The 12,050-nt window shown below is 35.0% G+C and overlaps 1 protein-coding gene across 1 annotated transcript in view; it reads left to right on the plus strand.

Annotated features, from left to right (window-relative positions):
* The window catches only part of LRPPRC (leucine-rich pentatricopeptide repeat containing), a 138,741-nt gene that overhangs the window by 110,324 nt on the left and 16,367 nt on the right, over positions 1 to 12,050 (plus strand). Inside the window, exons 27-30 of the mRNA XM_012653791.1 lie at positions 706 to 848; positions 982 to 1,093; positions 4,989 to 5,115; positions 11,237 to 11,325. Of these exons, the coding sequence (XP_012509245.1) occupies positions 706 to 848; positions 982 to 1,093; positions 4,989 to 5,115; positions 11,237 to 11,325 (471 nt within the window). The remainder of the gene's footprint in view (positions 1 to 705; positions 849 to 981; positions 1,094 to 4,988; positions 5,116 to 11,236; positions 11,326 to 12,050) is intronic.

Raw genomic sequence — 12,050 nt, forward strand, 5'->3', positions numbered from 1 at the left:
AGTTCTTGCTATGTATAAAGATTGGTTTACCACATACAAGGAACTGGGGTTTTTTCCAATATGAAGGAATCTGCCTCTTTTCAATAGACTTCCTGTTTCCGTGTGATGCTTAATCTGATAGCATTATCTATTAAGATAAGAAATCTAATACCTATCACACAATGTCATAGAGCAATTCTTCAACGGAAGAGACACAAACAATTCTCTTTAGTCAACTAAGTGAAAGGGTTTGTAGATTTGTCACTTTTAAAGAGAATCATGTATGTGAATACTTTCAATTATGTTAGACCCACAGCTGTGTCCTATACAGTGTACATGTATCTGTCACCTTTGAAAAGACCAAGGGGCACATCTGAATTGTTGCCTGTTTTTGATTTTGATTTTGGAAATGGGCAATTTCTCAGTTGCTTTACAAAGGACAAACTTCTTATCAACTTGATTCAAAGTGTTTATAATGTGTGTGTGTGTATGGGGGGTGTTGTTACTGCTTTTTAAGAGGTACGGTATCTTTGGTTTATAATTCAAAGGGTACAGAAAGGTGTGAGAAAAAAAGTCTCCTTCTGACCTTTGGGTCACAATCACTTTCAGTTCCTTTCCCTGAAGGCAGCATTCAGAATAATGCTTTCTTTAACCTCAAGTAAGAAAAAGTGCTATATGAATTCTATTTAGCATATTCATTAAATTCTGCTTAATCAAATTCTACAGAAATAAATGGTGACTGGAAAAGAGCTGATGCTGTCTGGAATAAAATGCAAGAAGAAAATGTTATTCCTCGTGAGAAGACATTAAGATTATTAGCAGAAATCCTTAGAAATAGTAATCAGGAAGTTCCATTTGATGTACCTGAGGTAATTTCTTTTTAGCATAATTATAAACATATTTTGTTGTCAGTATCATTAGGCCATATATTAGCCCACTTTTATACTGAAAAGATCACTTTATTTACCGGCTTTTGTTAACTGTATAATTTTTGTGTTAAAGTTATGGTATGAAGATGAAAAAGATTCCCAGTATTCTTCACCATCTACTTCACCAGTAGAAAGCGATCTCCAAAAAGATGTGTTGAAAGCCTGCCAAGACAAGAACAACACAGGTAAACATGTACACGGGTGTCTTTCTAATAGCAGCCTGGGATCTAAGCCCAACAAAGTAGAAGTGCTCCAGGATAGAGACTGGACTTAAATTTTATATATCAATTGTTTTCTTTCACTCTTTAAATTAACAAAGACATTTTGGGACAGTTGGAAAAATTTAATATCGACTGAGTGGTAGGTAATATTAAGGAATTACTCTTACTTTTATTATTAATAGATAGAGTAGTATGATTTATAGGAAAATATTCTTAAATTTTGCTATTCATATGAATTGAGGAATGAAAAAATCAAAATATATGTAATTTAAAATACTTAAGCCATAAAAAATGAAGCAAATCTGGCAAAATATTAGTTGTTAAATATAGGTGATGGATATATGGGAGGTTGAGTTCATTATACTGTCCTTTGTACTTTTCTGTACATTAGTAATTTTTCATTTATTATAAAAGATATACATTTTTTTTAAAAAATTATACTTTGAAAATAATTTTGTAGGCAAATATAACTTATTTGAAAGTAAAAAATGATTATGGCATTAACTATCATACTAATGTGTGATCAGCAGTATCTCAAAATTGGAGGCCTTCTACTTCTATTATGTCTTTTTTTTTTTTTTTTTTTTTGAGACAGAGCCTCGCTCTGCACCCTGGCTAGAGTGCAGCAGTGTCATCATAGCTCACTGCTACCACAAACTCCAAGGCTCAAGTGATCCTCCTGCCTCAGCCTCACAGTTAGCTGGGACTACAGCATGCACCACCACATCCAGCTAATTTTTCTATGTTTTGTAAAGACATTGTCTCACTTTTGCTCAGGCTGTTCTCAAACTCCTGGCCTCAAGCAACCCTCTCGCCTTGGCCTCTCAAAGTGCTAGGATTACAGGCATGAGCCACCGCACCCCACCTATTATCACTAATTTAAAATTTTTATGATCATCTTTAATCCTCAGATATGAGCTTGCAGATTAAATTCTGTTTTTTCATTTAGACTTCTTTTTTTTTTTCCCCTCCCTTTTGAGACAAGGTCTTGGTCTGTTCCCCGGGCTAGAATCTAGTAGTGTCATCATAGCTCACTGCAACCTCAAACTTCTGGGCTCAGATGATCCTCCCACCTCAGCCTCCAGAGTAGCTGGGACTACAGGCACACCCCACCACACCCAGCTAATTTTTCTCTGTTTTGTGGAGAAGGGGGGCAGCGGAGGGAGTCTTACTATGTTGCTCAGGCTGGTCTCCAACTCATAGGTTCAAGTGATCCTCCTGCCTTGGACTCACAAGGTGCTAGGATTACAGGCATGAGCCATCGCATCCAGCTCATGTGTACTTCTTATACCCTCCCCAAATCATGTATTACTCTTATTTCCTTTGTTTTGTTAATTTCTTTCCATAGAATGATTTAATTCCTTCAGTATCAGGACAGATTTCAAGTGTGCTTTATTATTATTGTTTAACTATTAAGGAAATAAATACAGCAGTAGGTTTTTTTTTTAATTTTAGTATTGACACTTTTTTGAGCTTTATTCAGTAGAAAGCAATCGATTTAGAAATTTATGGAACTTAATTACCTAATTTAGAAATTTTGTGACACTGATATAAAATGTATGAAGTAAGAATAAGCTAAGGTCTTATGCCTTCCCAATGACCCAGAGTATGACTTCTTATTCTTTCTGAGTCATAGTCCTTTGTTGCATAGTCAGTCTGTACATCCTTGAGTTTTTCACTGTGCATCTGTTAAAGCTAAATATAAAATTTATTGTTGTAGTCAATACTATGTAAATATTCTGGTGAAATTTTGATTTGGCTTAAAGGAATATAGAGTTAGTGTGTAGTTAAAGTGAAAACATTTAACTAGTTAACTAAATAATTAGTATAAATGTAGAGCTATGCCTCTATTCTGGTTTTGATAGTATAATTTTCATTTATCTAATTGGTTTATCCTGTTAATTCGTTAGAGTTTTTAGGTTTGTTTTTGTATATCTTAGGATTCAAATGTTTAGCAAAATATGAATGCTTTGAAAATTGAAGGCTTGCATTAGCACTTTCCTGATAGTTCAGCCTACTTGAAGATGTATTATGATTGTCACACCAGGAACAAACTGTGGTAAATGGGCCTGGTATATTACAATGCTAATTTTAAAATAATAATAATAATAAGGTAAAATAAACACAACCCATCAATTTAGTGTGAAGACCACAATTTTAGAAAACATCTAGTAATATTTTCTAGATTTATTTTGTTGGTTTTAAATATTCAGAGTATTTATTGTACATCCTCATCCAACAAACTAATGAACTATTACATATGATTGTTAGGAAGCAGACAATAATTGCATTACATCTTAGCCCTCTAAAAAAGAAAATACATGCAGTGTGTATGGAGTGGCAGATTCTGTTGCAGTCATGTTATTGTGTGTCATTTAAAATATTTTATTTAGCAAAGCTATTATGCGACTTCAGTTGCAAATAAAACTTTGTTCCTAAATTTGTGACAAATTGATGCCAGTACTCAAATGAAGATAGGACTTCATTTGCTCCCATTTCAGAAAAGTAAAATTTTGCTGAATAGACTAGGTGTTTGATGGAGTAATCTGTAAATAATAGTGGAATTTTTCCCTGTTCGTTTGTATGTTTTTATTTTTGACTTTTTGCCAGTGCCCTGGAACATATAGGTGTTCACCAACATAGAAATCTGATACAAGGCATGTGGCAGTTTAATGACTAATAAGAAATGTTTTTTTGAAAGACCTGTTTAAAATGTTGTCAGCTTATACCACAGTTACTTTCACTTGCCCAAACTCTTCTCCTTAGTTAAAATGCGTATATAAATGCTGTCACAACTTTTCCTTTTTTTCCCTGAATTTAGCTTGAAGGGATAAATAAGTCTTGACATTGCCACTTCAGTTTGAGGGGTTAACGCAAACCTCCCCTAAAAGCATAACAGTTTTTACTCGTTCAGAAACTTCTAAAGTAGCTCAGAATGTTCTTCTGAACATTAATGTCATGTTCATTCCTAGCTACATGTTCCGTATTTCCTTGTATTGAGCCTTATTTTCACAGAAGGCCGTACATGGTAGTTCAGTTATGCCCCATCTTTATTGCGATTTGTTTATGCACACAAGAGAGTAGACTGTAGTTTCAGTTGGCTGTTTATAGCCCCGCAATTTTATTTCAGAAAAGTAAGTGACTGAAAAGTGTAGCTACTTCTCTTTTGGTAACATCTTTTCATTCACTGACAGTTATTGTGAACAAGTGAAATAAAACTGTTAATCAGTCAAACAAATGTTGCTTAGTTTACTTGTTAGATATCTGTATATTCGAAAATTGTATGTTTTTGTATAAGTCCTGTCGTAGCCAAATAATGTGATCTCCTAATTTTAGAATTATAGGCTATATTCACTTTAATGCTGTTGTGCTGAAATGATAACCATTGTAACCACCCACTTATAGATTAAAGATTGCTTCGAAATGAGTCTTTTGCTCCCCTCAATCTAAATTATACCTCTGGTTTCTTTGGACTTTAACACACATTTTGCAATTGATTTTGATATCATCTTTTGATAAATTCAGAAGAGCTGTTTCTTATTTTTATTGGCATGAAAATAATTTGCTGACCTAAGAAAGCAAGTATGAAAAATAATTTTAAAAGGAAACACTTTCAGGTACTATCCATTTGGATTAAGTAGTAGTTTCAAACACTGTAACTGTGTCCTTAAAAGATTTGAAGAATGACATCATCTACTCACTGGGTCACCGTGTTTCTCTACAGAGTGGTAATGGTGTGGGTATTAATAAACAAAAATATCTGGGTTTAGGACTTTTTTAAAAGATTTTTTTTCACTCCTTTTCGCCATTACAGAATAATGTCATCTCACTTTTTGTTTTTTTGTTTTTTCTCTTATAGATGCGTATGATATTTTCCTGAAAGCACAAGAGCAAAATGTCGTGTTTAAGTCTAAAACTTACAACATTCTCATAAAATTACTTTTGTCGAAGGAGTGTTTAGCACAAGCAATACATGTGAAAGATTTGTAAGTATTAGTCCAGTTGTTAAACTTCTTACTTTTAAAAAATATTGGCTACTATTAGGATCTTTCTAATATGCTGTGCAGTGGCAGTTGATTGATTAGCCTCAACTACCCATAAAAATCATATGAAATTGTTAACTAATTTTATGGGGTTCTTTTAACCTTAGGAAAAAAAAATCCCTTTACTAGCCATACATAGTACATTTAATTTACTTTATATACCCTCACAACTGATTTAAGATATCCATGTATAGAAAAGTAATTTTTATTGTATTCTGTTGTATTTCTTGTTCAGCCACTATGTCCATGTACCTTATGTGGTGGGAGCAGCTTGATATAATGAAGACACCAAGAACTTTGAACTTAGACTAGAGTTTGAATCTTACTTGAAAGCTTTATGACCTTGTGAAAATTACCTCTCATCTCTGATCCTCAGTTTTCATTCTATATGATGAATGCATGATAATATTTATATTAAAATTTTCTTCTAGGTATTGAAGGAGGTAGAGTGAGGTAGAGAAAACATTGGTATTCAACACATTTTATATGCTTTTTTCCTTTCCCCTGTTGTGTTTTTTGTTTGTTTTTGGATTTTCAAAAAAATCTGTGTGGTGGTACTACTAGACGTGGTAGTGGTTTTGTCTCTCTGGCTAGTCATCTAGAGTAAAATACTTTGCTAATCAAAACAAGAATAAAGGTTTCTTACTTGGTGTGTTAGTTATCTGACTCTTGTCTGTGGCCTTACCCTCAAGCTGCTGTCTTGAAAACTTGGGTTATTAATCATAAAGGGCCTAAAAAGGAATAGATCAGGGTTACCTGCTTTGAAACATATAAATGTCCTGTTGATGGGTTAATAGTTTTATTTTCAATAGGAAAGGTTAACCTTTTCCTAGAATATTTTGAGTTCTGAAATAATCTATCTTGCTTAATTTTTGGCCTGCAAGATTTTTAAGTCACAGCAATTTTCGAATATTAGAATCTTGAATAGAAAATGGATACTTGTCATTCTTTCACATCCCTAGAAAACCTGGCATTGATACTAGTGTTGTGAAAGGTATCCATCATAGGCTGTACTGTTTGTGTTCTAGTATGGTTTGAAAAATGTGTTCTATATGACTGTACTGCTCTATGTGGAATCATCGTTTGTATGTCTTGATATGGGACAGTCACGCTAAGACTGTTTTTAATGTTCTTGTGTCTCATTTGTGTGTTAACTCAGTGACTAATTAAATTATGTATCTCTAGAATACTCAGTATACTCTCAAATAGTGATTTGGAAAATTTGACATTGAACAATATCTAGTCATCTGTGACCACTGACTTGAGAGTAGATCATCGTCCAAAATTACTTTTCTCAGGAAATTATTATGAAAGTATCCCAACCATGTCCATAATAATCAAAGGTGTTTTGAAGCAACAGTGATTTGGGAGGAAGGGAGGCAGAAAAAAAGAGGAGCATTTCATGTTGAGAATTAGGTATGATTGAGGGAGGAGATAGAATTAAAGAGGAAAAACTTATTTAAAAACTCAGAAAATGTGTAATCCTGGTTGGTCACAAAGGCCTCTAAAGTACTTCCCAAAAGTACAGATTATACTGTTTTCATTTTAATTCGGCGTGTTCTAGAACAGTGATTCTCATTCTGGTGGTGTAAAAAGATACCCCACAGCCCGCCACAAAGGTCCTGGTGGGACCGATCTGGTCTGGGGCCCAGCTATGTGCATTTTACTGAGCATCCCCGGTGATTCAGGAATCACGTCCTGAACATTGTGATCACATACCTTTAATAGTACTAATTGTACTATTGTACTAAGGTGTCACATGTAAGTATATTACAAAACATACTCAAAAAATAGAAAATATTCAGGAGAGTTTAAAAAGAGGTTTAAACATTTCCTTGCGTCACCCTGGTGTATTCGTTTAGCACTCATGCCTCGCGTGGAAGACCACTGATCCAGGGTGGTTTCCAAACTGCAGTTGTAACTAATAAGTGGGTCAGGGATATAATTAGTTAGACGGAACCAGCATTTAAAAAAAAAAGAAATAGAAAATATCAGAGTACTTCACTTAGTAAAGATATTGTTTTGTGAAACATTGATTTCAGTTATGTGTGCATGTATGTATCTTTGCACTGGGTTGTAGCATGAAAACATCATTTCTTACTATAGTTTTATCGTGGATCTTGATCTAACAAGGTTGAAAGCTGCTGACCTAGAAGATAGTTATAAGCATGGCCCTTCTATTTCCCCTTATATTCACAACCTGTAAAATGTAGGTTTATCTTCCCTTCCTCTCTAGATCTTCATGAAGCCTTTCTGAGGTATAACTGACATATAAAAAGATGGCTGGATGTGGTGCCTCGTGCCTGTAATCCTAGCCCTCTGGGAGGCTGAGGCGGGAGAATCGCTAAAGCTCAGGAGTTCCAGACCAGCCTGAGCAAGACGAAGACCCCGTCTCTACTAAAAACAGAAAAATTAGCCAAGTGTAAGTGGCACGTGCCAGTAGTCCCAGCTACGTAGGAGATTGAGGCAGAAGGATGGCTTGAGCCCAGGAGTTTGAGGTTGCAGTGAGCTATGCGCTCTAGCTCAGGTAACTGAGTGAGATATTTAATGTGTATATCTCAGTGAGTTTGGGGGATGAGTATACACCCATGGAACCATCACCACCATCAAGGCCATAAACATAACCATCATCCCCCACTCTCTGTATCATTATTATAATTTGGGCAGTTTTTTGTGTGTAAGAACACTTAAGATCCACCCTCTTAGCAATTTTAAGTATACAGTTCAGTATTGTTAGCTGTAGGCACTGTGTTGTATAGAGCTCCAGAACTTGTGTAACTGAAATTTGGACACTTTAACCATTTCCCTCCTCCCAACCCCTGACAACCACCATTCTCCCTACTCTGAGTTTGACTATTCTAAGTGAGACTTTCTGTACTTCTGAGGAGACTTATTTTAGCTGTGTTATCCCACCAGGCTTATTCTGTACTTGTGTTCCCTGTGTAGCTATGTGGGCCCAAGAGAATCCTAGATCCAAAGCCTCAAGTCAGTCTGGGCATTGGATGTATGTCCTTTCCATTGAACCAATAAATGTTATATCTAACTATGTAGAATTGTTTCTTGGGTTAAATCTATGTTGAGTGCTTTTGAAAATAACCCTGGACTGGAAATTGGGAAGTAGAAGTTTGAATTCTAGTTGTCCAACTAAGTATGTTACTTGACTTATGTCAAGAAGTATTTTCTCTGGATTCATTTCCTAGTTTATTGCCAACACTAGACAAGGTCATCTCTTTCCCTTTTAGCTCTGTATCTGTGGTCAGAGTGAAAAAGAAGTGTTGCTTTTTTATATAGACAATTTTATTGTAATGTAGTGACTGAATGAGCCGCTGTCTCAAGTGACAGAACCTCCTAGTGTTGTCCTGGCGGTCTTACTCTTGATCCATAAATAGCAACCTGTTGTTACAATTACTCATATGATGTCACTTGTTCAACATTATGAGCCATAGTTTTCCTATAAACTAAAAAATGGCATTTTTGTTTTTATTGTACTTCTGCTGTCATTTAATATGTTATGGATGATGCACTTGATTTCTGATAGGATTTCTCTGATTTTTATTAAGGAGATCATTTAAACTTCCCAGCAAGTCATTGAACCTCAAAAGTAATAGTAACAGCTGCCTTTTAAAAATTTTCAGGAAACTAACTTCCTTTTATTTTTAGTTTCTTCGCGTTTCAAAATAATTTTCCTATAGTGAATTCTTTCAAGGGAACAAAACTGCCTATTCAAAGAGCAGTAAGAGGTGTAAATTGTTATTTTAAATCTCTGATAACACTAAACTGTATTCTTAGGGAATTTGGGAATCGTGTAACAACAGCCCTGCTTTATATCTTTTTTCTTGTCCTTACTAGCTTTATATTTCATTCTGTCTAGAAATAATGCTAAATCTGTCACTGCTGATTGTCACTGAATTGGCCAGTTTTTGTTATCCAAAATAATATAATTCATAATCACCAACTAATGTCCTATGTGCGTGTCATGTACGCATAATCCATAGACTATTTATTTATTGCTCTGAAATGTCTCATGTAGAACTTTTGCTGTAATGCAGTCTTCTTTGGTTAAGATAGTTTAATTTTTGCATTTGATCATAAGTTCAAAGATTGATACTTTCCCCCTGTAATTTTTTTCCTTTATTTTGGCAGTTTTACAAATAAAAAGAAAATGTCTAGAATTCTTCTCTGTCCAGTTCAGTAGCCACTAGCCATATGTGACTGTTTAAATGAGTTAAGATTAAATATAATTAAGATTTCTGTTTGCTCGTCGGAGTAGCCATGTGGCTAGCGACTAGCCCGGTTAGCGCAGATAAAGAATATTCCCATCGTCACAGGGTGTTTGATTTGACAGCTCTATACTAGAGTTTCTCCCAAAAGGAAAGATCAAAATTAATAGGAGTCAAAAATAAATTTATTTTATTGTACTACATCAATGATTCCAGTGCAAAGGTCTCTACCAGTAACTTCTGTCATTTTTCTCCTTTTGTCAGTTTGGAATATATTTTGGTTGTGATTTGTCAGTTTCTACGTATGTGATGATGTATCATTATATAACAGACCTGGGAGTTTTTTTCTTCCTGGTTTTTATCTTCATTTTCATATTCGTAATGAATAGGCGGCTTCCTGAGATAGGAAAAGATTATTGAAAGATAATGTTAATGAGTTTTGAGGTTTTCAAAAGGTTTGTAGTTCACAACTTGGTGTCAGTTAAAAGAGTAGTTTTGTTACCTTGTGCATTTAATTGATTTTAGATAATATTTTTAAGTAAGGTATAATACACGTAATAATATTGGCATGAGAAGCGAGCTTTTAATAGTGTCTAATTTTTATTTAATCATGCTAAAGATTGAGAAAGTAAATCCTTTATTTCATACAATTTATAGTCTCATGCATGACTTGTTGACTTAAGAGCTTTGACAGATGGGACAAAGGAAAAAAGTCAAACTGAGCAATGGGTGCTTTGGTGGGATTAAGAGGATTCGACTAGGAAATAAGAAAATCCTGTGTCCAGGGACTACAGGGGTGAACCGCAGAGGCTGAAAGTGACTGAGAGGATGGGCATTTCATGGTGTCTCTGGAGGATTTTCTTGGGATTGATGAGAATAATTTAGCAGTGACCCTGCTTTCCTTGTAATCTGCTCAGCTTATGTGTACATGTTGGCAGGCCACGAGGTTGTTGGCAGCAAGTCATCACTGAGCTCGATAAGGCAAATGGCAGCAATTCCTTTTGCTCCTTTTGACCTGTTTAGATTTCCTAGTTGGGGAGATGAACCCTGGGGGCATTAAGAATGCTGAAATTTCATCACAGAAGATGTACAAACAGTGTAGCACACAGAAATCATCCCCAGCTAGGTTTGGGGGTTTTTGTTTGGTTTTGCTTTTTAAAATCCTATAGGTTTTAGTAAATAGGTAAAGCGATTTTTTGTTCTTGAGTTTTAAAAAGTTGGGGGTTTTGTTTCAAATTTAAGGCTGGGACAAGATTTTTGTGTGAAATTTTTAATGTTAAAGTAACAGCGGTTTTAGTTCTGCAGAGTATGTTCAGCTTTAAAAACTGTATATATCTAGATGACAGAAATTTGAAAATTAACCAAATGATACGGTGTTAGTTAGTAATATGCTTTAGTTTATATTTGAAATATACAGTGCTGAAAATAAATGTTCATTTTTGTTGCTGGAAGAATAGTTTTACATTTTATAATTATGGTGAATGTAGAAAAAAGAGGAAAAAGTATCCAGCTTAGGATACAGCAGAACAATGCAGGGCATGCAGTTATTTTAGTCATCTAATATGTCAGCATTCAAGAATCTGAACCGATTGTTTAAAAAAAATCTTGTACTTTGTTTCTTTTGTTGCTCATTTCCAACTTTGTCATCTGTCAGAATGCAAAAAAAAATTATCCTTCTATAACCATTGACAGGATAACACAAAAGCTGTCTCCAGGTCGATATTTTGCAGCAATATTTTTAACATACGAACAGTAGTTTTTATAATTTCACCTTGGCGCTCAACCATTTATTATCGTATCAGAAGCATGTCAGTAATTCCTTTCTAAATGTCTGCTTCTTTTAGCGCTGAGACCCACATCAAGGGCTTCACACTGAACGATGCTGCCAACAGCCTCCTCATCATAACGCAAGTTAGGCGGGATTATTTGAAAGGTATGTCACAATGCTTGACCTTTACGTCACATTAATGCCTCTGCAGATTTTTCTTGTAACGCCCTTCGAATACTTGGATAAAGGAGTCCATTTAGCAAATTACCTGCTTATCAAGAGCCTTTTGTGGTAGCTGAGAGACGTAAATTACTGTACATGCATTTATAATACAGCTTGAATATGAATGTACTTGTCATTTGACCACTTAGTCCAGTTTCCATTCCATTTAACACAAGATGGGTTTTCTTAAGATGAATCACAGCTCTTCAGACATGCAAAATTTGTGTTCCAGAACGAGAGAAAGTACAGGCTTTCAAGTGCGTTAAAATTCACAGCACAAGTCATTTTGCTTTGGAAATTAACATACTTTAGAGCATCTGAAACAATTCCCAGCAGTTGTTTCTTGCATATTGTGTTGGTTGTATGTGAGATAGCAAATGAGTTAAATTGAGTGTTAAATGTGTGGGATTGTGCACCAAATGATTATAATATTGATTTTTAAAACTTAATCTAATACTTTTTTAATAGTTCATAATACCAACAGCAGTAAGATACAGTGTTTGTTTGAAGTTTAGAGTTTTAAAATTAATGTCAAGAGGATAACACCAGAACGATGTGGAGATGACTTTGGGGAGGATTGGGATGAGGGCTGTTGGTTTGTTAGAGGCTATTTACGGGTTCGCAGTGGGGTGGATTTGGATCTGGAGGTCTTATGAGTGAGCTCCCAA

This window comes from Propithecus coquereli, unplaced genomic scaffold (genome assembly GCF_000956105.1).
Source record: "Propithecus coquereli isolate 6110/MARCELLA unplaced genomic scaffold, Pcoq_1.0 Scaffold43, whole genome shotgun sequence".
Classification (NCBI taxonomy): Eukaryota; Metazoa; Chordata; class Mammalia; order Primates; family Indriidae; genus Propithecus; species Propithecus coquereli.